At 38.2% G+C, this 27,713-nt stretch overlaps 1 protein-coding gene across 2 annotated transcripts; it reads right to left on the bottom strand.

Annotated features, from left to right (window-relative positions):
- Window positions 1-39: 39 nt before the first annotated feature.
- MFSD1 (major facilitator superfamily domain containing 1) lies at window positions 40-27,713 on the bottom strand. 2 transcript variants are annotated; one of them, XM_027585796.2, is made up of 16 exons: window positions 27,474-27,713; window positions 24,005-24,057; window positions 22,963-23,075; window positions 20,787-20,829; window positions 20,406-20,473; window positions 18,765-18,873; window positions 14,476-14,578; window positions 12,387-12,485; window positions 11,967-12,078; window positions 10,815-10,871; window positions 10,301-10,457; window positions 8,707-8,804; window positions 7,478-7,590; window positions 5,954-6,001; window positions 5,002-5,059; window positions 40-3,340 (listed from the first exon to the last, which is right to left on the bottom strand). In XM_027585796.2, exons 1-16 carry the CDS (start codon window positions 27,643-27,645, stop codon window positions 3,337-3,339), a joined length of 1,407 nt encoding a protein of 468 aa, XP_027441597.1. In that variant the 5' UTR covers window positions 27,646-27,713; the 3' UTR covers window positions 40-3,336. The 2 variants fall into 2 exon arrangements, with proteins under 2 accessions (XP_027441597.1, XP_027441598.1); XM_027585797.1 differs by lacking the exon at window positions 40-3,340 and having other exon boundaries at window positions 4,998-5,059.

The raw sequence follows: 27,713 nt of genomic DNA, 5'->3' as shown, positions 1-27,713 counted from the left end.
GAACACAAGCGGGGGGGGGGGTGGGAGAGGGAGAAGCGGGCTTCCCGCTGAGCAGGGAGCCCGATGCGGGGCTCCATCCCAGGACCCTGGGACCATGACCCGAGCCGAAGGCAGATGCCCAACGACTGAGCCACCCAGGCGCCCTGGAATGTCCAGATTTTCATTACACAATTTGCAGTCAAACGTATGGGGTAAAAAATCATTTTAGGAAGTTGAGTGAGTTAGGCAGGGTCACTGCCAATATGTCGGACTGATAAAGATCCACCAAGGAGAAGACATGTGTACTTGAGTACATGACCTTATATATGAACACCTCATGGGACTGAGTGGTAATAACTTTGTAAACAGTTTGGTTGTCTGGCCCACCTGCATGATGTCAAGGACTTTTCAGTATTTCTTACAAAACATCAGTTTTCCCCTATTAACCTCTAGATAGCAAATCTCTGTTAGGGGCCTAAACCCAGTATCCCCCTGGTGCACTCCAAGAACATGCAAATGTTAGAAGCCAGGGAGTATGAGGCTGAGGTTGAGGCATTCCAGAAATCATGGATAGCTTGCAGACACCTTGAAGCTGTTTTTGCCACCACTGGGACCAGAAAGTGTGTTATTTCATTAGCCCTTAACCTATTCTCTATTCTATTTTGTCTCTCAAGGTTCCCTTCACATGCAATTTTTTTCCTGTCAATGCAAATTCTATTTCTAACTCAGGGACCTGTTAATTCCCACCTACATCCCCAAAGTTCTTTGGGAAACACTACCTGCTACCTTCCTCCTTTCTGAAAACCAACTACCACTTTCCTCAAAAGTAGCACTCAAACTTGTGTTGAATTTTGTTCTTTGTGGGTTTTTAAAAGCTTCTACTACAGTATTTATTGTTGAAAAATTAGAAAATATAAATAAGCCAAAAGAAAGTCATCGCCCAGAGGCATTTACATACATATCCTTCAGACACATTTGTTTTTATAAAAATAGCAGCATTCTGGGGGTGCCCAGGTGGCTCAGTCAGTTGAGCATCTGACTCTTGATTTTGCCTCAGGTCGTGATCTCAGAGTTATGGGACTGAGCCCCATACTGGGCTCCACGTTCAGTGCAGAGTCTGCTTGGGTTTCTCTCCCGTACACGCTCTCTCTCCCTCTCATAAATAAATCTTAAAAAAAAAAAAACAAAGCAGCATTCTGAATCTTCATATAATGCTGCCATCAAATTCCATGTCAATGCTCTCTAATGAAACCATTTAATGACTGTTCAATACTTCACTTTAAGCATAGGATATGATGTACTTAACAAATCTATTCTTATAAACGTGGGTGGTTTCCTATTTTAGGCTATTATAAAGCAATCTTGCAATGAAAATACCTTCTTAAAATACATTTATGTGTATATTTGTCTGATGGTTTCCTTGGGATAAATTATTAGAAATGATATTGCTAAGCCAAAAGGCATGTGCCCCACCATCATCCCCTTTTTAGGTCTTTTTATTCATATTGCCAATTTATCCTCCAAAAAGGTTATTCCATTTTACTCTCCTTTTTATTTATGCATCATTCAAAAAAATATTTATTTTGTGCTTACTTTGTGCTAGGCACTATCAACACAATCATAATTAACATAATAGACACAGTCCCTGCCCTCATGGAGCTTACAGTCTAAAGGAAGAGAAAGACAGCCATACCCACACTATCACAAATTCTTCATTATAAGCTGAGGTAAACTAAGAAGGAAAAATACACGGCTTTTCAAGATCACAAAAATTTTAGAAGAACTTGATATAGCCTGAAGGTCTGGAAGTTTCCACAGGAAGAATGCTTCTGAGCTGGGGCTAAGGTTTTCTGTTGTAAATCAGGAGAAATCAGGCTGTGGAGAATCCTGGATAAAATATTCTAGGCAAAGGGAGCAGCATGGACAAAACCCCTGAAAAGGCAAGAAACAGGACCCATCTGAAAAAATGTAATGAAACAGCTCACTGGGGCTGAGGCACAGAGATGGTGGAAATAGTAAGGCAGAGGCCAGACCACATAAGCCCTCCAGCAGCAGTAGCAACTGGCTTCCTCCACTCTCACCAACTGCTAAAGCCAACATTCAATAATCTGGGCTACAACAGTCAAATGGCCGTCAAAGCCGAAAGAACAACTGAATAATGACACAATAAACCGTCAATCAGAAAAATGGATATAAATAAACTTGACCTGAGTAAGGAATGTACTTTCAATCTGGTCCAGAACTTTCAAGCATACAATGTTATGTCCTGTATTTTGAACAATACAATTAGCTAAATACAACAGTTTAACAGTTGTTTAAAATATCTGCATACTCCTGGAGAGCAAAACATGAAAAAGTCCTTGACTTTAATATGTAATACGCTAAGACTAAGTCAATTAAAAAGTTTTTAAGTTTGTCAAAAGAAATTTTATAATTATATTTTATTTAATTTGGAAAACATAAATGTTACTTAGGTTCTACTCTGGAGAAAAAGGTACTCCACTGACTTTCAAAGGCAAATTTTCTTTATTCCAACTTCAATTTTCTTACAGAAACAGTCTTCCAAATAAATAAGAGTTAAAATCAGTATTTTAATATTCTTTTAAAAATCAAAAGTTTTAGAAGACATTGAGTATTCCTTCTACAGTGTTTTTAACCATGTAGATATGCAACTATCATAATTTAAAGGACACTTTTTAGTACTTAATTAGACTGTAAGAAAAAACTGTACAGGAAGTTTGTACTATAAAATTAAATCCCTAAGTGATCAAGGTCCTCGGTAATGGAGAGATAAAGAAGCTCAAAAGGGTCACTGCTCGGCAACCTCTCATAACTAAAGATAGCAGAATATAATCTGCTTTTGTGAAAATGAAGAAACTGCAAAAAAAATATCTTTCAAATACTCCCTATAAAAACAGGGAATGCCTATTAAAATGCCATTGTTTATTCTGTATAAAATATCCCTTCTACACCTTCAAAGGCTTTTTTTTTAAGATTAAAAAAAAAGCCAAAGATATCCTTAAGAAACACCTTCTGAAAATTATTTCAGTACAAGATCCAAGTTTTCCATTATTTACTGTCCTTACTGAAATTCACCTGCATATTCCAGAGAAACTTTCTAAACTTCACTGATTAGCCTACTCCAAAGTAGAATTCTTTAGCAATACACAGTACATAAGACACAAGCTAAAATAGTCCTCACAAATACACTTTGAAATAGGTGCTTTTGAAATATAAATATATATTTCCAGACCATTATTTTTCCTGACTAAATTCTAGATTAAAAAAAAAAAAGTGAGGTTTTCAAACCAATGATGTGTGTGCAGCCCATTCTCATGACACAGTCATTTAAGCTTCTCATCTGCAAAACACAATGCAATGAATTATCAGAAAGGGGGAAAAACAGGAGGCCTCATCTGGTTTACAATTTACAATGGCTAAAAACCATTAGCATTACAAAGCATGTACTACCAAATATTAAAGGTTGCACACTTTGCTGATAATCTCTTAAAACCTCTTGATTGTAAAAGTAACATTAAGATCAACATAGAAGATCTGGAAAATATAGAAAAACAAAGGAAAAAGTATGCCTGTAACCTTACCATTCAAATGGAACTGTTAGTATTTGGGGTTTTTCCTTTCAGTATTTCTTCTATTATACACAAGTAAGTAAAAAATACATGTGCCTGCATATTTTTTCTTGAACAAAATTAGGATATTACATTTGCATTTTAATCCTTTGTCTACTTAACATGTGGCATGGTAAGTATCTCTGACTTGGTGCAGGGAGGGAACTATTTCTGACTTTTAAAATCCTCAGACATGATTTTTTTTTTTAAAGATTTTATTTATTTATTTGAGAGAGAGAATGAGATAGAGAGAGCATGAGAGGGGGGAGGGTCAGAGGGAGAAGCAGACTCCCCGCTGAGCAGGGAGCCCGATGCGGGACTCGATCCTTGGACTCCAGGATCATGACCTGAGCCGAAGGCAGTCGCTTAACCAACTGAGCCACCCAGGCACCCTCCTCAGACATGATTTAAACAACATATTATATAGATATATTCAAGTTGTTTCCAGTTTTTTGACGTAACAAACAAGCCTGGCATAAAGATACATAAAACTTGTAACACTTCTAATTATCTTCTCAAGATGTATTTCTAGAATTACTATGTTAAAAGGGAATTTGAAATGGCCAAGAATCACCTCCCAAAAAATGCTTTGTTCTACAAGATTTTAACCTATACAAAATTCACAAAACTTATAGTTACATGGTATATGTTTACAAATAAATTTTTTAAATCATAAAAAACTGAATATCTAAAAAATCAGAAATTGTAACAGGAAACAGAAACACTATTACAGTTTAGCACACACTCACGGAAAAAATAGGTTTAACTTAATGCCACACTATCTACTTAATTTGTTTCAAGTGAGTCAGAGAACACATAATGTTAGTACCAGGAGAAGATGAAAAATTATCTCAAATAGCTAAGAAAATGAAAAGATCAGAGAACGGAAGGGTAAGCCCAGCACAGAAGCTTAGGACAAAGACCTTTCCTCTAATAAATTACAAATACTACAGGTCTCGCTTTCTCTCAGAAAGCAATTTAAAACCCAATTATTTTCCCCCTTCACTTTAACCCTTGATATACATCCTTGTTATGGTAGTTCCAAGTTAATAGCTAGCTCTTGAATCTCAAGAAGATTAATTTCTTAAAAGTCCAAACCTAGGGGCGCCTGGGTGGCTCAGTTGGTTAAGCGACTGCCTTCAGCTCAGGTCATGATCTCAGGGTCCTGGGATCAAGCCCTACATCAGGCTCCTTGCTCCGCGGGAAACCTGCTTCTCCCTCTGACCCTCCCCCTGCTTGTGTTCCCTCTCTTGCTGTCTCTCTCTCTCTCTGTCAATTAAATAAATAAATAAAAATCTTAAAAAAAAAAAAAAGTCCAAACCTAATACTTTGAAATAAAATGCTAATGTTTGAGATTTGCAAAAGAAGTTAACTTTTCTCTTTTAATACTTACTCAGCATGAGAAAGTTTTATTTCTTCCCTTTGTCTTGCAGAATAATTTAGGTTCCCCCCTAAAACACAAATAAGCATAGAACCTTTTCTACACAACTATTAAAAGTAAAATTCACACACACACACACACACTTGCACTGGTATACCTTAAAGTAACAGAAAAAGCTATGGAAGATGAGAAAGAAATAGTTTATCTCCTGGGACCTTCCCAAGGGAAAAAGCTGTTTTTTAAGAATCTTTATACGATACAAATACAAATAATCACTCCTTAATGTGAGCATTTTTTAAGTTTGGACTTATGTACTGCTTTACATCTTGTTAACTGGGACACTGTATTAATATTTAATAATACTGAAAATTAAGAGAAATTAAAGGAAATGACCTAAAATCACTTAAACAGCAGGTATATACATTTTACTGAGAACATAATAACCTTTAGAGGCAAGCTACTTAGAAAAATTAAAAAGGCTAACATCAAAATCTTACACAGAAGAAAGAAAAAAGTAAAAATACACTTAAAATATACTAGCAAAAGAAAAAAATCTGTAACACCTCATTCTGTATCAAACGCTTTCAGTCTTAAAATGCAAACTATAACTATAAATTTCTTTACTTATTTTTTTAAAATATGAGACAATAACACAGTAATGGCTTTAAGTTATTATAAAAATGCCATACTTCTTTATGCTAACATAAAAAGAACATCTAAAATTTTATATTACAAAACTTAAGTTGAACTGGCCAGAAAGAACATGACAACAATTCTAATAAATCTGAAGTTCCAAAATACATAATTATATGTTACATAACGAAATGTGTTTCCATCACTATGAAATGAATGTCGTCATTACACGAACTAAAGCCCTGGCCTCTAAAGAAGAATGCAGACAATCCAGGGACCCCACAAGATGATCCAGAGTGGTTTAAGAAGAAAATGTCTGAATTCTACTTACCTCGGGCACGATTCACCACATAGAGTAAGACCACAGATAACAGTGACACTGGAAGTGAAAAAAAACACTGGGGCCTTAAAAAACATGTACTTCTTCCCAATGATTCCTATGTAATCATAATTACGAAGTAAAACTTAGATAAATCTTTTTTGGTTGGCATTTAAAAATAAAAACACTATTCACATTATTTTCCAAAAAGCACTAAAAATTATTTACCCACCACTCTTTTTCCATGGGCTACATGAGCCCAGGGATAGCAGGACCAGAAACAAAGAAGTTGAGACAGAAGAAGGGGCTGATGCACCCACAGATCATCCCTGCTGCTCTTTACTCTCCCGTTTAAGTGTTAGTCCTCTTGGTACTTCCAAAAACTCCTGCCAGCCCCCTGACTGTTTATCTTTTTACAGAGAACCAAACAGAAATAATCCTTTGAGGATTTTAAGTCTGAAAACACCATTGTTCATTTTACAAATTAACCCAACATTAGACTGTGGTCATCGTGACTCCCAGAAGCCCAAAGCCAGTGAAAACCTCAGAAAGTCAAGGCTTCCTTAACAAGTAAGGCACACTAAATTTACTTTAAGTTAATATGGCAACAAAAACATTTTTAAATGGCATGGTGTTTGTTTAAGAACCAAATATATATGGAATTGTGGATTGAAATTAAACCACATGTTCCAGCATCAAAAACAGACAAAAATACTTTCATGACCTAGTATTTTGAATTCTACATGACCCACTTTTTAAAAACAAATAATATATTTTTAAAATTTGATGTGCTTGCTTCTAAAATTATGAGATAATAAAATGCATTCAGGCATCTCGTAACAATTATCTACAAATACCACATTTCAAGTATAAATTGTCTTTTATCCCTGTAAATGGAAATGATAAAATCATCACTGGGGTTTGCCATTTTAAACACAAGTTAAAGCATAAAAGACATCTTGATATGTTATATAAGATTTTTTTTCAGATGAACACAACTATCTGTATGGTGAAGCCTACTGGAGGAAAATGCTATTTTTGTAGTTTTCAACAATTTCCTAATACTTCCTATTTTTAACCAATAAACCATTACAGGTAAACATTAAATAACAGGACCAAGAATAAAAGTAATTTAAAGTTCCCTAATGAATAAACGATGAGCACTCACAACTGAATCATACCAATGTCCACACTTCACACGAGGGACACACCATCCTTTAAAATGGTTTCACTTTATAAAGAGGATAATGTTTTCTAAAAACCATAAATATTTAAAATAGAATATGAAGCAGATTCTACTACTACTTTTAAAATTAGGCACCGCCTAAAAAAATGCCTGTGAATCCTCAGAGAACAGAAAGCCACCAGCTGGGAAACTCTGACACACAGACCAAGAAATAGTCAAATCTGAGAGATACATCTTAGGGATTTGGTTTAAGAGAAAAAAAGAGAATAACAACAAAAACCTAAAAGTATAAATGAAAACATTTTGTTACACATTAAAAGAAACTAAATGTAGCCACATCACATACTTACAAGAAACACAGGCAATGAAGAAAACTTCTAAAAACAAATAGCCCCGAGTATCCAGTATCATGCCAGCAATGATGGAAATGATCGCCAACCCAAGATTCTGAATGGACTGCATGCTACAATTCAAGAAATACAAAAACACATTTCAATTTCAAAGTCTTTTTTTTTTAAAGATTTTATTCATTTATTTGACAGAGAAAGACACAGCAAGAGAGGGAACACAAGCAGGGGGAGTGGGAGAGGGAGAAGCAGACTCCCCGCCAAGCAGGGAGTCCGATGTGGGGCTCGATCCCAGGACCCTGGGATCATGACCTGAGCCGAAGGCAGACGCTTAACGACTGAGTCACCCAGGCACCCCCCAATTTCAAAAGTCTTCACACAATTATGTAATCATAATTATGAAGTAAAACTTAGATAAATCTTTATTGGTTGGCATTTAAAAATAAAAACACTATTCACATTATTTTCCAAAAGCACTAAAAATTATTTACCCACCACTCTTTTTCCATGGGCTACATGAGCCCAGGGATAGCAGGACCAGAAACAAAGAAGTTGAGACAGAAGAAGGGGCTGATGCACCCACAGATCATCCCTGCTGCTCTTTACTCTCCCGTTTAAGTGTTAGTCCTCTTGGTACTTCCAAAAACTCCTGCCAGCCCCCTGACTGTTTATCTTTTTACAGTTACGGCTCACAGTAACAATTCACTTTAAATATTAGTATCTATAAACGACATACTATTAGTGTTAAAAGGTGTTTTTAACTAGGGACGACCTGAATTGGTATTTTCATTCCATGACTATTTCTGCTACTAGATGTTATGCTCAAAGGTAAGGGAGCCTGTCTTATTAAGTGCAATATAAGCTCAATGTTTTCCTGCGGAATGAAAGTAAGAGCTAAGTGAATACCAACCAAGGGTGCAGTTTCCCCCTTTTGCCCTTTGGGCCAGAGACCAGAACCCAACTTCTCACTAAGAAGCCCTCAGATAAACAGGCAGAATGTCAGAAACCATTTCTTTGGGGTTAGCTTAACACCAGCTCTCTTGCTGGAGGCGTGGAGGGTTTCTGTCACCACAGTAATATCACAAATAGCTTAACTGACTTTTCTGGTGGTTTGCAGGCTCAGAGCTGTCCCAGAAGCCTGAAGATGACTAGATTCAGGAGACCTGGAGTTTTATATGATAATTAAGTTGCTAGAGCAGAGAGAGACATTGTGGTGTGGTGTAAACACTTACAAGCCATACGCAGTTCCCAGTTGATGTTCAGGAACTACGAACGCCACCATTGGCCACAATGCACAGGCAAGCAACGAATAGGCGAGTCCCAGGAGACACTGTAGAAAGTGACACAGAAAAGGGCAGAAGTCTTAACATTAACCAAAAGGTGATTTTCCTTTGATGCAGATTAGCCAGAGTGGCATAATAGCAAATATATGAACATTCATGCAAATTTTATTGCAATTATGCTAAAACTCACGTTTGATACAAAAAAGTCCTGACCCTAACAGTATCCCTCTAGTGACAAAATACACACACACTGTCTTAACCATTTTATATTATATGCACCTGTAACTGCCTGGGCCCAGGGTACAATCAAGGACTAAACAAGAAAATACAGTTATTTTGCAAAAGTTACTACCAATGTTTCAGGCAAGCTAATTTTCCAGTATTTATTAAATACAAATTAAGCAATCAAGGCAACATCACTCCAACAGTCCATTATCTTACCTCGGGTCATCAACACCTAACTGGAGGGCAGGGTAAAAAACTATCACCTAATGCTGACTTGTTCTTTAGTTTAAAAAGAAACTTTATGATTTAAGTTTAAATAAGATCATCTACACGTATCATATTGGCAAAGATTGAAATAGGGCCAATGCCCAACATGGCTAGGACACTAAAAACACACATTTGTATATTATTGGTAAAACTATAAATGGGTAAGAACTTCTTAGAGAAGTTTCACAATGTCTGTTAAGATGTTAAATGTGCAAAGCCTCTGCTACAGCATTTATACTTCCAGGAATCTGTCCTACAGAAATCTCACTAGTGTACAACAAACATCTATGCCGAAGATATTCTTTTGTTAATAGGTAAGAAATGCAGCACTTAAGCCTGTGGTCTTTAAAATGACATTCTAGGAGCACTTGGGTGGTTCAGATAGTCAAGGGTCTGCCTTCGGCTCAGGTCATGATCTCCTGGGATCAAGCTCCCAGGTCAGTGTGCTTCTCCCTCTTCCTCTGCCTCTCCCCACTGCTCCTGCTCTTTCTCTCTCTCTCTCTGTCTCAGATGAATAAATAAAAAAATCCTAAAAATAAATAAATAAAAATAAAATGACATTCTAAAGAACAAAAACGTGATGAATTCATTATCACTTTTTAACCTTCTAAGGGTCAAAGACAAAAGAATGCAAAATCATGAATCCTGGGCTGATAGACATTTTTTTTTTTTTTTGCCACCTATGATGGAAGAATTTTTTAAAGAAGTAGAGGAAAATAAATGGAACTAATAAGCATTATGGCTTTTATAAGACTACTTTATTTCAAATTCAATTTCAGCATTAAGATTACCGTATCAAATACAGTATGTTAAATAATTAACATTTACTTTAACATACTTTAACATTTAATTACTTTAACAATAATTAACATTAAATAATTAACATTTATTTACTTTAAAAATAGTTCTTTTGTAGAAACTGCAATCAAGTCATTGTTTTTCCCACTGGCACGAGCTCTGTTACCAGAGGAGCGGAGTGTAGCTCCTGACGTGCACTTTACAGAGTCCTCCCTGAAGCCCTGAGCCCTGCAAGCATCCACAGTGACATTACCATAGCAATCCAAGGGTTCCACAGCGTGAAGGCCAGCATGACATGGGCAGCAAGAGTGGTCACCACGGCACAAAGAACCCAGATGATGTTCTTTCCTGTTTTATCCACCAAGAACCCAAATATCGGGGACATGGGAGCTGATATGACATATACAACACTGCCCAGAGAATATAAAAGATATTTAATGAAATGTCTCACAGCTACCAAAAAAAAAAAAAAAAAAAAATCCAAAAAGTCCCTAAAACCATTAGGCAAAGCAAATCCTAGCTCATTTAATTTAGCATTCTTCTAAAATGGTCATCAGTAAACAGAAATTTAAAGATTAAAGAGTAGTCCAAGGTTTCTTCGGTTTTCCGTTAATGCAAAGATGGTCTCTCAGAATCAAGCACCAATATAATCTTGGTTTCACACTATGGATGTTAAGTCACATGTCTTTTTTGTCTCTCAGAACATTTGGTTATAATTAAAGACCCACACTATGCCACAATAAGCACTCACAGAATTAATGAAATACCTGTTAATAGCACTTGCTGCCTGGGAAGAAAATCCAAATTTTTCTATAAAGAAAACTCTAAAATAAAGAGAGAGAGAGAAAGAAATAAGCACTTTAGAGAGAACTACTCTGTTTTTAATAATTAAAGGCAAAATAAAACTAAATAAAAATAACTCTTAAGTTTAGTTAACTTTTCCTTCTTGATACTGTTTTCCCACCTTATTTAACAGTCATCTTTAAACAACTGGCACTAAAGTTTTAGGGATTATGTAAATATTTCAATAACTAAATAAAATACACTGATATTGATTTTTTCATTTTATTATTATTTCTTAAAAGATTTTATTTATTTATTTATTTATTTATTTATTTGAGAGAGAGAGGGACACAGAGAGCAAGAGCAGAGGGGAAGGACAGAGGGAATGGGAGAGGCAGGCTCCCGCTAAGCATGGAGACTGATGCAGGGCTCGATGCCAGGACCCTGGGATCATGACCTAAGCTGAAGACAGACACTTACTGACTGAGCCACCCAGGCGCCCCGATTTTTTCATTTTAAATAAACAGCAAACAGTACGCATAACTTTTCAGAAAACCAAATGAATTACTACATGACATTAAGAGTGCTTCTTTTCCTTAAAGTGGGACTGGGTAGGTTCTTTGCAAGATAATACCTAGAGTTCATTTCAAATTATTGAAAACAGTCTGAATTTAAAGGTTCTGATTACAAAGACACATCCCTATAAACACACTCACACACTTCAAGCAGCTGCCAGTGGAAAGGGAGAGGTTAGTGACAACACAAAAGAAGAATTTGATTTTGAACCCCAGCATAATTATAGTCCTAACAAATGGAAATGTGCCCAGGCATAATGAGCCAAAGCACTGTTTCCATTCTCTAAAAAAGAATACTAATCCAATTCAAAGCATTAAAATAAATCCATATTATGAATCAAAAACTATTAGGTATTTCATCAAAAAAATAATGAAAGTATTAAGCCAAATACTAAACCTTAAGCTAAGAAAATCAGTTATATACCAGGATGTAAAATAATTCCTGTGTAAATATAAACTATAACCAGAAAAGCAAGATTTATAGCTAAAAAAATTACATTTGTGTGATTAAATTCTCACTACAATTTAGCCAACAAAAATGGGATGCACAAGAATACTCACTTTCCGAGTCCGATAAAAGGGAACACTGCCACATAATAACAGACACAGATGATAAATATCAGCCACAGGGGTAAGGAGAAGTCCTTTACATCAGTTAACTTAATAACTTCACCTTGAAAAGAAAGGGAAGAAGCTATCAGCATAATTTTGCATACCTAGGTCAAGATTATTTTTCTTTTATCACGTGATTAACCTTTGCATTCAGTGTACAATACTTTTCTCAGTAAATTACTGGAACATAGCTTCTGGGAAAACTTAAAATTTAGACAAGCAGAAACAGACTGGAAAACAAAAGATAAAAAAAACATGTATTAAGCCTCACTGGGCTTACAACACTACATTAGGAACTTACCTCATTGTAAATTACCTTCAAAGGTCTGCAATTTCCCAAAGCCCCACTTTGTTTGAATTTAGACCTACCTGTTTTTCCTTGTGCTTTATGAAGGATTCTCTCTGCTCTCTGATCCAAGTAAGCGAGAACCAAGGCACAGATTAGTGAAAGAATACATGTTATACCCCCTATAATAAAAAAGAGAGTTCTTTTTTTAAAGATTTTATTTATTTGAGAGAGAGAATGAAATAGAGAGAGCATAAGAGGGGGGAGGGTCAGAGGGAGAAGCAGACTCCCTGCCGAGCAGGGAGCCTGATGCGGGCCTCGATCCTGGGACTCCAGGATCATGACCTGAGCCGAAGGCAGTCGCTTAACCAACTGAGCCACCCAGGCGCCCAAAAGAGAGATTTTTAAAAGAGAATGACTGAAGGTTCCCAAGAGGCAGTACCTTATAGTAACAGCAGAAAACCTAGCAAATGAAATGGATGGCATCCAGACACATTTAAGAAAATCCTACAATTACTAAATCAGGACAGAAGGAAAGAAACAGCATGTGATAAGTACTCAAAAAACAACAGTCACTCTTACTATATTATTTCCCAGTAGAAGGTTGGAGACTAGAGGGAAAAGACTAGAACATACTAATCTAGTCTTGTAATGCAAATACAGACTTTAAGAAAGTGGATGACCCGCTAGCAAATCTGTACTAATCTCTTAACTAAGTCTAAGCACTGATTATTGACAGATGCCAGAGGGAAAAAAAGTATAAAAGCAACATCTGATTCTATGATCATCGAATTTTCCTCTTGATTCCTTCCCAAAGTCTGCAACCCTTGCTCCTACCCTTTAGCAGCCCAAAGGGCCCCACCCTCCCACAGCACAGCTCAGCCAGGCTCTCCTTCCTTTGTGTAATCAGCATTACTCACTAGTGCTGATCTCATTATCATTAAAGCAAATCAGGATAAAGAGTAAATAAAGTTTACACTTCTCAAGATTTTTAAAAGAAGCTCTGTAAAAACATGGATCTTTAATTTCATAATGTGGTCTAGCTGAAAATTGCTAAAATAAAAGTCAGTAGACGTGGGTTCTACTTCTGCCACAAGCTGAATGATGTTGAACACAGAACTTAATCTCTCAGGGCTTCAACTTCACCATCTGTAAAATCAGAGGCTTTGACTTGATGGCACAGATCTTTTCTGGCACTAAAATTCTTTAAAATTCTCAAATTCTCCATTGTGGAGAGGACTGGAAAGAATACTGAAGAGCATCTAAGAGTAAGAAAAAGAGGTTTTAAATAAAGCAAGGGATTTGAGAGGTCAGGGAGGAAAGGAGAAAGCTCTAGATACAGGTTACCTGTTCAAGATTTCCTCTCCACTGCCCTCCTTCTACCAAACTGTACCAAGGAATTATAAGGAATAAAAGATGGCACAGAATGTTCAACTCACCATCCCACAGGTCTCTGTAGGGCTCTGCAAGTGGTCCTTTTACCCACTATGGGGGCTCAGTTACAAAAACCCACTGCTCAGAGAAAAGCACAGGTGGGAACTCCAGAAGGTCTCATATGTTTCTCAGTGATCCACCCAGCAACCAGTACAACGAAGTCTTACCTCACAGAACTTAGCGCCAGAAGGGACCTATACACTTCCAAACACCTGAAATTTTACAGAAAACTAAGACACAGAGGTTCTCTTCCTTGTCCAAGTTGACAGAACCAGTTAGAATCGGGACTAGAATCCAGACTCCTGACTCCCAACTTAGTGGATTTCCTACAACATCCTATCACCTCTAACTTCTGTAAAATCTTAGGTCCATAGGTATACTAATTGAATTTGATCAAAAGGAAACAATTATGCCTCTGCCATAGACTAGTAACAGCTTACATGTATAAAGTCTCTGTTTTCAGAATTTTCAAACACAATCTCTTATTTGCTCACCATGACAACACTGAAGTAGACAAGGTGGGACAAAATCCTCCATTTTAAGAAAATGGAAATAGTAACACAAACTGGGTAAAAGATTCAGTATTTCTAGTTAGGTCCAAGAACTCGTGAACCGTTCAGGCAAAACTATAACAAAAGTGGTCTAACCCTGATTCCAGTGTTCTCTCCTCTCTGCCACAGTACTTCCTATGACGTGCTTTCAGAAGATACAAAACAAGGGACATCAGGATCCACTAACCAATCATAAGTGTGACCCCAAGGGTTGTGTGACCAGCAGAACCCAACGAAGCTTCAACCTTAGAATACAGCCATCCCATGAGATTCATGTTTACTGTACTTCCCTGAAAGAGAAGGAAAAAACATTTCATTTATATGTGCTCTGCCTTATTCAATAAAGGATGTGAGATGGCTAGCAGAAACAAGTATAACAGGATCCAGATTAAACAAGAGATACATTTTTTAAAAAAACTCTCTCGGAAAAAACTAACACACTAAGATAAAGCCACAGATAAAATTACTGCACACACACACACACACACACACACAAATGCTAATTTATAGAAGATGCTAGTATTGAAAACAGCACAGTACATTTAGAATTTTCTAGCAACAAAAGCAAAAACGAAACGAGTGACAAAATTCACAGCGTACCTAAGAATAAAATAAACTTTCACTCAGAAAAAGCACAGCCTTTGCTTATACTTACACCTTAAAAATTCATCCTATCCATAAGAAGACAATAAAAGTTACAGAAGATAATATTCTCATTCACTTATTCATTTAGCAATTATTGAGCCCTCATTGAACCAGTCGCTGTTCTAGGTACTGGGAATATAACCAAGAACAAAACAGAAAAATCTCCAGCTTTCATAAATCCTACATTTCAAAGGAGTAGAAGAGGTAAAATATGTAGTATATTAAATTGTGGTAAGTACTTTTAAAAATAAGAAAAAAAAAGCAGGGAAAGAGAACATAAAGGGGTGGAGGCCTCACTGCGATTGTGCCTTTGAGTAAAAACTTGAAGGAGGCTAGCCACGAGGTGATCTGGGGAAAGGACAGAGCACTGAGGCAGAAGGAACAGTCGGTGCACAGGCCCTGAGAGTGCATACGGCGGCGTGCTCAAGGAACAGCAGCGACGGCAGAGTCTGGAACGGTGTAAAGGAAGAAGACAGAACATGAGATGCGATCCCTGGAGAGGAAATGGTGGGGAAGCAGGCTACAGGTAATAATATGGACTTCTGGCTTTTATTCTGTGTGAGATGGGAAGCGAAGAAGCATATAGAAGTGGCAGGATTCCACACATTTTAACAGATTTGCTCTGGCTGCTATATTCAAAAGAGACTATAAGCAGGAATAAAGGCAGAAGCAAGGACATGCATTAGGGGGCTACTGCAAAAATCCAGAACAGAGATGATGAGTCTTGGACAAGGATGGCTAGCAGGGGGCATGGTGAGAAGTGGTCAGAATATGGATATATATATATACTTTTAATTTATTTATTTGACAGAGAAAGAGAGAGAGCACAAGCAGGGAGAGTAGCAGGCAGAAGGAAAGGGAAAAGCAGGCTCCCCGCTGAGCAGGGAGCCTGATGCGGGGCTCGATCCCAGGACCCCGGGATCATGACCTGAGCCCAAGGCAGATGCCCAATGACTGAGCCACCCAGGCGCCCCTAGAATATGGATATATTTTGATGATAAAGCTAATAGGACTTGAAATGGAAAACACATGTTGTGGCGGGGGGAGGAGTAATTTAAAATGACACCTAAGGTTTTGCCTGAGCAAATGGAAGAAAAGAGTTGCTTGTAAGTGAGGATGAGAAAACTACAGCATAAGCTGGTTTGGGGAGGTCACAGGTAGAAAATCAAGAGCTGGCTTTTGGCCATGTCAGGTCTGATGTGCCTACTAGACATCCAAGTGGAAATGTCAAGTAGGAACTGCATTATAGGGATATGGAATTCAGGAGAAAGGTCTGGACAGGTGATACAAATTCAGGAGCAAAGATATACTATTTAAAACTTCAAAACTAGATAAAATCACCAAGGAGGTAAGCGTCAAAAGAAAGGAGAAGATGTTCAATAACCATGCCCTAGGGCACCCCCACATTTACAAGTTCAAAAGACTGAGATGGAACTAGCAAAATAGGCCAAAGGAGTAAACAGAAAGGCAAGAGGGAAACTATAAGACTGTAGTGTCCTGGAACCCAAGAGAAGAAATCAAGGTAGGGGGAATGTCAACTGTGCTAAATACTATTACTGACAGGTCAGACACTAAAGACTGAGAAATGAACACGTCCTCAACAATATTCTCACAGCAAACACAGTAGCAAATTTCACACAGCTATTTCTTACAAAATGTTAACCTATGGCTTTACTCAAATGAGCAAGAAGGTATAAATGGAGACCTACTGGAAACTTTCCTCACTATCACTGAAAATAAAAGCTTCTCAGAGAGAGGGATGCTGCCTTAAAAATCCTTTAATTCTAAAATGCCTAACATGACAGGGCTTAGCAAGTCCTCAATAAATATTCATTGAAATAATGAGTTTAAAAGTAACAAATTACAAATGACAATCAAAAGGGTGCTGGACTTCCAACCCCCAAGAAGATATAAATAATAAGTGAGAAGTCCACTGCCTAAAGGTGTAATGGTAACAGATCAACTGTCCAAAATAGACAAACTCACAGCTCAGGCTATAGAAAAATCATGTGGAGGTAAAGCCAGAATCTCTACCAACCATTCTGAATATGCACAGGGACAAGGAAAGTGCAAAAACACTGAAACTCCATCTACCCCAGCAGCTCTGTAATGGAATGTAATGGAATTCTCATGTGTCTTACAAGGACCCTAAGCACAGAAATCAGGTCAAAGCTGAGCTGTCCTGGCTGAAGAGGAGGTGGCTGCTTGCGGTCCAGCTCACTCTACCTCCTCCTCGGTCCTCCCATCACCCCAGTAACCTCCACCCTGCATCCTCGAAGCCGCTGAGATTCCTAAAAACTCAGGGCTTTCAGAATGCAGCTCAATGGATTAGAGCTAATTTGTGACCACACAGAAAAGAATCCACCAGTAGCCACAATGATGTCACCAAGATTACATCTTATTTCCTTCTTCGATAAGTTATTAGACAACGAGACCCACAAACTGCCACAGACATATCTTGACTTGCACAAGATACATAATGAGGTACTCAGAATATCCTTGTGGATAAAATTTAGACAATATGCAAAACCATACTAGCTAAGAATTACAAATTAAAGTCATATTTAGGTGTTTCCAATCAAAAATGATTTTTTAAGTAATAACAGTCTCTACTATCAAAGCTATAATAAAAATGATCCTTTCATATCCCACAGATGGGGACGTAAACATCGCGGAGAGGATAATATGAGACTATTGTCCTAAGAAACCCTAACAAATCCTCTTGATTCAATTCCATTCCCAGCGATCTAGCTTCAGGAAACAATCAGAGATTCAGACAAGTTTTATAGTGTCACACAACAGTGCTATCTATAATGGTTGAAAAATTAGAAAGAACCTACATGTATAAAAATCACAAAAATGTTATATAGATTACATGTATACATTATATGCTTTATATAATGAAATAGTACTTTAAAAACTTTTTGTACTGGATTTCTTCTTCCCTAAGAATATGTTACAAGCATTTTCAGGCCAATAACTAGTCTTTGGAACCTTGATTTTCAATGGCAAGGATTTTTTTTAAAAAAAACCTCTATTCATAGGAGTTTATGAGGAAAAAAAACCTAACAGGGTTTGGGGTGGCCAAACACCTCACAGGTTGCATTAATAAAAGTATAACGTTGTTTCCCTGAGTACCCTCTATCAGACCAAACCTGAAACACCACAAACACTTCCAGGTTCCAAATGCTGGGGAAAAGTACCGAGCACCTGCAGTAAGCCCAGACAGGCGGGAGCACCATGACCAGGGAACTGAAACCCATGTCATATGGCTTAGACAACCACAGGAAATGAGCATGTCTGATGAAGAACTTAAAAGCTGTCTTTATAAGCAAAGTGCTGGCACACGAAAGAGGTAACAAATGTTAACTGGAGGGCACAAGTGGGAGCACCGAGAAAAAGCTACTTGTGGAGGCAGATTTCATCTCTATGTGAGGCTGACCTTCATAAAGCTCAAGTACAGGAGCTGCCCTATCACACGCACGGTGAGCTTCCAATCACTAGAAATGTGCAAGTAGAGTCTGGAAGACTTTCATGCCAGGGATGGGCAAAGAAATCTGATGACAAAACCTGTAAGATCCCTCCCAATGCTCAGATTCTTTGAACTAATGAATGCTCAATTAGTCTTTTTAGACTGTTTCCCAAGTGAAATAAGGTCAAAAATGCCTTAAAGTAATAAGGTAAATGCTATACTATGGTCAACAGATATACATAAAAAATCAATACCTAATACAGCAAACAAAACACACGTCATCCCATTATTTTTAAGAGATAATTACAAGATTAAATCTCTTACTTCCTGTTTGGCTTCATTAGGTTTGTCATACTTACAATTCTAGCCATACTAAGTTGGAGTCCAAATACCAAGTTTAATTCTTTGCCTTTAAACCAACTCACAGCGTATGTATTCTGGGCAACTGCTAAGGACTCCCCACCAATCCTAAAAATGAGAAAAAGAAGAAAAATTACTGCTTTTACAGAAATACCACAGTTAGCAATGCAAGTTTAAAATTTTGACACCCCTCCTATCAAAAGGTGGGATCTATGTCCCCACCCCTGACTCTAGGTGGGATTGAGACTGCTTCAATCCATGTAATATTGTGGAAGTGGTGCTGTGTAATCAAAGCTGAAATCTACCTTTTCACTCAAACATTCACACTTGAAGCCTGAGCCATCTTGTAAGACGTCCAGCTACCCTCAGTACACCATGCTATGAGAAAGCCAAGTCACAGAGAGGCCACATTTAGGCACTCCATCCAGCAGCGCTAGTCTTCAAGTTGTCCCAACCCCAGAATGCGACATATGAGTCAACAAGCTTTCAGATGATTCCCGCACCCAACCTTCCATGAATCTTTTGAGCTGAGGCTCCAGACATCTGGGGCACAGACAAGCCATCCATGCTGTGCCCTTTTCAAATTCCTGACCCAAAAAGTCCACAAGCACACTGTAACAGCTGCATGACACTGCTAAGTTTTGGGGATTGTGGTATATAACCATGACCTATAGTAAAAGGAATCTGGGTCAAATCACCACCTATGCTATATAAAATGTTCATGTGGCAAGAGTGGTTCGTATTTTGTGGAAACATAAAATTCACATTTTTCAGCCCAATACCTTCCATATTCCACATTTTCCTACTTCCTGGATTTTAACTTTCATTCTGTAAGTTCTACATATTGACCATTCCTCCTCTAGGCCTTCAGTTAGGAGATTCTCCTCCATATCCTAACACTGAGCCCTCCTCACTCTGTCCTAATCCAAAAATACTCTCCTTCTCTTCTACTAATCCAAACCCTATACCAATGTCAAGACCAATTCTGGTCTTTTCTGACCACCCCTCCGTCTCTGGATCCCTTTCATATTTTTATATACATTTTGTTTCCTTCTCTCTCAGAGCATTTTTTAGGGTGTATCATATATGTCTACATGTCCCTAGTACTTATAAAAAAGCTTAAATAAGTTATGTCATCTGCATTTCTCAGGGCAGGAAGCCCAAGGCTGGACTCAGAATGGACTTACTGAACAGACATTAAAATTCATGAAGAATAATCAGTCTATTGGTATTTTGCTCATTCAAGCCTCTTTAACAGGGTTCAAAAGGACCTGTACATTATCCACTAAGAAACAGCAAAATGTCCATAAATCACCAACCTAGAAATGGTTGGTCTACACTTTTCTAAATGCGGTTTAAATCAGCCTTCAATACAACAACAACAACAAAAAACACCCAGGAAAAATATTTTTGGAGAACTACTTAATATTCAAACCCCATATAGAGTTAACTATGACCACGCAAAATTGTTGCTTACTTTAAAGGAAAAGTAAGACAATAAACAGTCTTGTGTATATAGCTAGATTCCAAGGATTTGAGGTAATTCTCCAGAAGAGACAGTAATATATTTTTGTGAATCTTTAATAAATTGACAGGTCAACAGTAATATATTAGGATGAATGAAATTATGTATAACTTACCCAAACACAAACCTTCCAAATTCCATCAGCCAAAAAGCATTAAATATTCCACCCAGAGCAAAAATCACCTACAATGTAGAATATAAATGTAGAATCAATGAAAAAGTAAACTTAAAAAGTGTTCAAGAGAAATAAGTAACTTATAATGAATCACAACTTCTATAATAGTTTTAACATTCCTTCTTAGTAAATCTGTGAAATTTAAATATTAATGTTCATCTATCTCAAGGCTTAAAATGGACTATACATTATGCTACATGGGCATTTGGGGACCCTGCTTAATTAAGTCAGGCATTCAATAAACACATTTTTGCTGGTGGAATCAGACAAGAATTCAAAAGCCGCTGTTACATAATCAATGAATGTTTTGGACTATCTTACCTGCCCAATGCAAACAAAGCAGCTAAAAATAATGGTGCCCCATCTGTGAGAGAGCGACAGAGACAGAGAGAGAATGAATTAAGACTATGTCACCAAATCCTTCAGTAATAATTCTTTAGTCTTCTTTGACCCCTAGACTTCAGTCTTTGACCCCTATATATTCCCTCCAAGGAAAGAAAAACGAAGTGATAGTCTGCCTCTAAAGGCAGCAGCTTTCCCAGGCTAAATGTTAATCTGTGTAAGTCTTGACTTCTAAGGGGACTCCAGAGGCTTCAGTAATGACATATTTTAGCTTAAACCATTATCATCTCTTAAACAAACAAAACTTGTTAAATAATCTTCAAGAAGTTCCCAGGGTTCCCACTCAAAACCCGACATTCTTGGGGTGCCTGGGTGGCTCAGCCAGTTAAGCGTCCAACTCTTGGTTTCAGCTCATCATGATCTCAGTGTGGTGAGATGGAGCCCGACATCAGGCTCCAAGCTCGGTAGGGAGTCTGCTGGAGGTTCTCTCTCTCTCCTTCTGCCCCTCCCCCACATGCGCATGGACATTCTTTATAAAATTACTATAAGAGTTTAGAATTTATTCCAAGATTAAGTAATTTTAATTAGTTATAATTCCCGATAACTAAAAACTTTTTATTTTATTGATTTTGGGTTTGTTTGTTTGTTTTTACTATAGTTGATACAGTGTTATAATACTTTCAAGGACACAACATAGTTATTTGACAAGTTTATACACTACGCTATGTTCACCATAAGTATAGCTACCATATGTCATCATACAACACTATTACAATATCATTATCTATATTCCTTTTATTCCTCTGACTTCATTCCATAACTAAAAGCCTGTATCTCTCACCCCCCTTCACCCATTTTGGCCAACCCTCCCTGCCCTCCCCTCTGGCAACCATCAGTTTGTTCTCTGTAAAGGTATGATTCTGTTTTTTGTTTATTCATTTGTTGGTTGTTGTGTTTTGTTTTTTTTCAGATTCCACAAATGAGTGAAATCATATAGCATTTGTCTTTGTCTGGACTTATTTCACTTAGCATAATAACTATTTTTAAAAGGACAAATATCAATCAAGTTATCTGCCTACTCACACATTCTATACTTCAAATATCTGATTAATGTTTCCCCAGAGTAATAAAACGCCAGTATTAAAAGAGTCCTTAAAGATTCTACGAGTAAGCCATACTTCTGAAACTCAAATCCCTCTCAAGATGCTTGTGAAATGGCCATCCCACATTCTACTGAAATGTTCTCTAGCAACTAGAAAACTTCCTGCGGTCCTAAGGCAAATCACGGCCCCTCATCAAACTGACCAAGCAAAGTCTCCATCATACTAAGTAGAATCTGCCCCCCTTGAAGTTTCAAGCTAATTCCATCCCTTCAGACCAAGCAAAATAAATTTAATTCCTCTTTTATACTTAACCCTTCAAGATTTTTAAGTCCCCGAGTCTAAACACTTTCAGTTTCTTCAATCCTTTTCCATCAGACATGGCGGAAAGATGCTTCATCATTTTTCTCTCTGCCTTCTGAAAATATTCCCAGACTGCATCCCTCTTTAAGTCTCCACTAACAATACATACACAACCATAAGGATAAAAAATGACAAAGCTTATAATGTTATTCCTCCCTCCGCATCTCACAGAAGTGGCCACAAAAAGTTCAATGCCCAAGGGTGGAAAGAGAAAATCTCACTGGGGCTGAGAGAGATAAATACTACATATGTCCCAAATACTATCTATCTACCTCTTTCAATCCTTGTAACTACCTTGTAAGGCAAGAATTATTACCATACTTTACCAACACAGAAACTAAAGCTCAGGAAGCTAGGAACAGTTCAGAACAGGACGCTGAGTAAGTGGCAGCAATGGGATTCAGACCCTGGTTTGCCTGATCCCAAGTGAGGACATTATTTACACTTTTAAGATAACTGAGTTACCATATTTCATGAATAGCATTTACTAGTCCCGACCTTAACTGAAATACCAACCAAGTTTCAAAAGCCAATTCCAGGAATATATAAAAACCATAAAAAAAAAAAAAAACTAATGTAGATTATTACAGTCAATACAGAGTTTTACTCAGTTCTTCATAGAAATACCTTAATCTAGTTCTGTGCTTTCCTAATAATATCTTACCCATAGATGAGATGTTTTTCAAGCTTACCGTATTCCAAATACTCGGTCTATCAAAAAGCCACCAAAAAAACACAAAACTACATTGGGCCAAGAATACCAGGCATACAGCAGCATGAATTTCGTCGTATTCACCTGCATATCCTATATGGGAAGAAAATAAAACTATTTTTTTCCAAACAGTTAAGTTTAGCAACAAATCAAAACATTCTTTTTGTGTAGGACAGGAGTTTCTTAATCATTTGTAGTCACTAACTGCTTTGAGAATTTCATGACAGCTATGGCCCTTGCCCCAGAAAAATGGTCGCACCTGGCATCCCTGGGAACTTCCTGGGTCCACATGCCTTTCAGAGGCTTCATGGAGTCCAGGATCAATTAGATCCCCCATTACTGGAACCATCTCCCTCTGCACCTGCCTGTATCTTCTACATTCTTATTCCCATTATGCCATATGCACTGGTGTTCCCCCCACATGGCAAAAGATAATCTTAGCCCATCCCTACCCCCCCCACTAAACCCTACCTTCTTTCCCTTTCATTCTAGAATGTGAAGGGCCAATCTATTTCTTCCTGTCCAAAGGTAAAAACCTTAAAAAGCAAAAACTATCTAAATACACAAGAAACTATAAATATCAAATGTATTTTTACAAAACCAGACTAAAAGTACTGACATGGAGAATCCTCAGCAGTCAGCATCCACATTTAAAAAAATGGAAGAACAATAAAAAAAGACATATTTAAGAAAGCAAAAAGCTATCCTACACAATCATCTGTCATTCAGATGATTACGCAATTGGAAAGTGAATTGCAAACAAAAATCTGCTAATACTTTTTGGTAATTCTGTGGAAATAGCAATTATTTAAAGTGTAAAACACTATCTAGTCACAAGTGCTATAAATGAATTCTTTGTTGTCACTCATTCCAACTCAAGAACACTCCTTACTACATATGGATTTTACTACAGATGTTAAAATGGATTCAATGGACAATATTTCAGAGTAGGCAATCTGAGACCTGATGATGTCTCAACAGCTATCCCTACTCCAGAGAAACAAAGTGAAAAATCAACTTACCCTTTTAACCTGAGTCTGAAGGGCAGCAGGATTATCATAGCAAAAATAGCTGCCTAGAATAAGGAAGAGCAAACATTTTATAAGTGATAATACTGCCCATATAGAAGTTTCAGGTTGCAAATATTATTCAATTGGTGATTTTCAATGTTTATATGAGGCGCTCCAGGACTGACACCCATGGACCACCTCCCTTCCACTAATAATTTTCTAAGTTGTAGCCAAATAATGCAGAGAAAACATGCGAAATCATTTACAAATTATTTTTGTGCATATACAGCAAATACTGGGAACCTAGATTAAAAATAAACATTGTTAAAATGTCTATCCTGCCCAGAGCAATTTACACTTTCAATGCAATCCCTATTAAAATACCATTGGCATTTTTCAAAGAGCTGGAACAAACAATCCTAAAATTTGTATGGAACCAGAAAATACCCCAACCACCAAGGGAACAATGAAAAAGAAAAACAAAGCTGGGGGCATCACGTTGCCTGATTTCAAGCTATATTACAAAGCTGTGATCACCAAGACAGCATGGTATTGGCACAAAAACAGACACAAAGACCAATGGAACAGAATAGAGACTCCAGAAATCGACCCTCAACTCTATGGTCAACTACTCTTTCACAAATCAGGAAAAAATATCCAATGGAAAAAAGACAGTCTCTTCAGTAAATGGTGCTGAGAAAATTGGACAGCTACATATAGAAGAATGAAACTGAACCACTCCCTTACACCATACACAAAGATAAACTCAAAATGGATGAAAGACCTCAATGTGAGACAGGAATCCATCAAAATCCTCGAGAAGAACACAGGTAGTAACCTCTTCGACATCAGCCACAGTAAATTCTTTCAAGACACGTCGCCAAAGGCAAGAGAAACAAAAGCAAAAATGAACTTTTGGGACTTCATCAAGATAAAAAGCTTCTGCACAGCAAAGGAAACAGTCAACAAAACTAAGAGGCAGCACACGGAATGGGAGAAGATATATGCAAATGACATTACAGATAAAGGGCTCATATCCAAGCTCTATAAAGAACTTTTCAAACTCAACACTCAAAAAACAAATAAGCCAGTCAAAAAATGGGCAGAAGACATACAAATGGCTAACAGACACATGAAAAAATGCTCAACATCATTAGCCATCATGGAAATACAAATCAAAACCACAATGAGATACCACCTTACACCAATCAGAATGGCAAAAATTAACAAAACAGGGAAACAAATGTTGGCGAGGATGTGGAGAAAGGGGAACCCTCTTACACTATTGGTGGGAATGCAAGCTGGTACAGCCACTCTGGAAAACAGTATGGAGGTTCCTCAGGATGTTAAAAATAGAGCTACCTGATGATCCAGCAATTGCACTACTAGGTATTTACCCCAAAGATACAGATGTAGTGAAAAGAAGGGCCACATGCACCCCAATGTTCATAGCGGCAACGTCCACAATAGCCAAACTGTGGAAGGAGCCGAGATGTCTTCAACAGATGAATGGATAAAGAAGATGTGGTACATTTATACAATGGAATATTACTCAGCCATCAGAAAGGATGAATACCCACCATTTGCATCGACATGGATGGAACTGAAGGGGATTATGTTAAGTGAAGTCAGTCAAGCAGAGAGAGACAATTATCATATGGTTTCACTCATATGTGGATAAGGAATAGTGTGGAGGACCACTGGGGAAGGGAGGGAAATCTGAAGGGGGAGAAATCAGAGAGGGAGAGGAACCATGAGAGACTATGGACCCTGGGAAACAAACAGAGGGTTTCAGAGGGGAGGGGGGTGAGGGGTGAGGGTAACAGGGTGATGGGTATTAAGGAGGCCACATGTTGTGATGTGCACTGGGTGTTATACATAACTAATGAATCACTGAACACTACATCAAACACTAATGATGTACTATACAATGGCTAACTGAACGTAATAAAAAATAAATAAAGAAGTTAATCAACAACTGATTGTCATTGCACTTTCATCATGCTTCACAGGTCTTTTTTTTTTATTTTAGCATCTTCATGCAGCTATATTTTCCTTATGTGAAGCTACCAAAACACACACACAATAAAGATTTCACAAACATCCCCAGCAGTTTCCCAATAATGTACCCTGAGGTCACCACTTACCATGACAGCACAGGAATGGAGTTTAACTACTCGGAATCAATATTTGAAACAATAATCTAGCTCTACAAACAGAATACCCAAGATCAAATACTGTAGTGAATACAGCATCAAGACTGAAAAAACTGAGTTCTAAAAGATTAAAACACGATGATAATGTCTGTTGGGGGTAAGAAAGAAATGTAGAGAGGTTTGACATTCATGCACTCATATTTTTTTATTTTTTTAAGATTTTATTTATTTGACAGAGAGAGACAGTGAGAGAGGGAACACAAACAAGGGGAGTGTGAGAGGGTGAAGCAGGCTTCCCGATGAGCAGGGAGCCCAACACAGAGCTCCATCCCAGGACCCCGGATCATGACCTGAGCCAAAGGCAGACGCTTAACTGACTGAGCCACCCAGGCGCCCCATGCACTGACATTTAAAGTAATATAACTGACAGGGATGCCTGTCAGTTATATTTATGCCATGCATAAAGCTATTGGATAGGCATCATCTTTCCACAAAGTGTGGGGGAAGAAGTGAACAAGGAGTTGCAAAGAAACTAAGCCCAAAGCATCCTTCATGCCTGTTTACATATTCCAGCAGCAGCATAAAGTTATCCACCATAATGTTCCTAAACTTGTTGGTGACACAGGTTCTAGCGAGCGCCCTGAAAAACACATTGTGACCTCCATACCATACCAAACTGATATTAAAATGCTGCTGAATACATCAGTTGCAGGAATACAAGGAGGTGCTTTGGAAATTATCTCAAGAAACTGTTTTCAGAGTCATCAGATTTCGTAACAAACCAAATACCGCCAAGACTACCACGAGTCCAGTATGGTTACTTCACTCATGGCAGAGCGGAAGAGTAAGAGAACACATCTACTCACTGAAGCTATCAGCAAGACACATTGATGTATTTACCCAAAGACCATAACAGACTGCTAACATATTAGTCATTTAAAGGGGGGGGGGGGGGTAGTGCTTAGAGGTGGGTAGTTCAATCTTTCTGAATTCCTTCTTAACAGTACATCGACAGGAGCTTTGAGAAATAGGGATTCCTTCACCTCTATGTCCCCAGGGGGCGAGCTGCTAGCCTCCGGGACTTCTTGGAGGGCAAAAGAGGGGGACAAAACTCGCCCAGCTCTGTCCCCGGACCTCCACCTCCAAGACGCCTAAGGGACGTCCACAGGCTTCAGTGGAGTCCCGAAACGGGGCGGGGGAGGGAAGCTGCACTGAGGCCGCGTGGCAGCTCTGAGCTAGCTCAGTGCGGATCTCGGGGATCCCAGAGAAAATCAGAAATTTCTGGATTATCAGCCCCACCCCACCCCACCCGGCCAGATGCTCACCGAAGCCTAGGAAGCACATCAGCAAAAGCACCAAAAGCCGGTGCGCCAGGCGACTAGGGTCGCAAAGGGCCGGCAGCGCTCCGGGGACAGCCGAGACGGCCGGGGCACCTCTGCCAGCCTCATTGGGGCCGCCTTCCAGCAGTGCCCGCGCTTCCTCATCGTCCTCTTCCATTGGGTCGGGGGAAGACCGGGACGCGAGAATGTTGACTCCAAGACAAACTATGCTGCCGGAGCCCAGGG

This window comes from Zalophus californianus, chromosome 1 (assembly GCF_009762305.2).
Source record: "Zalophus californianus isolate mZalCal1 chromosome 1, mZalCal1.pri.v2, whole genome shotgun sequence".
Classification (NCBI taxonomy): Eukaryota; Metazoa; Chordata; class Mammalia; order Carnivora; family Otariidae; genus Zalophus; species Zalophus californianus.
The sequence above is the reverse complement of the archived record's forward strand: the minus strand, read 5'-3'. Positions and strand labels throughout refer to the sequence as shown.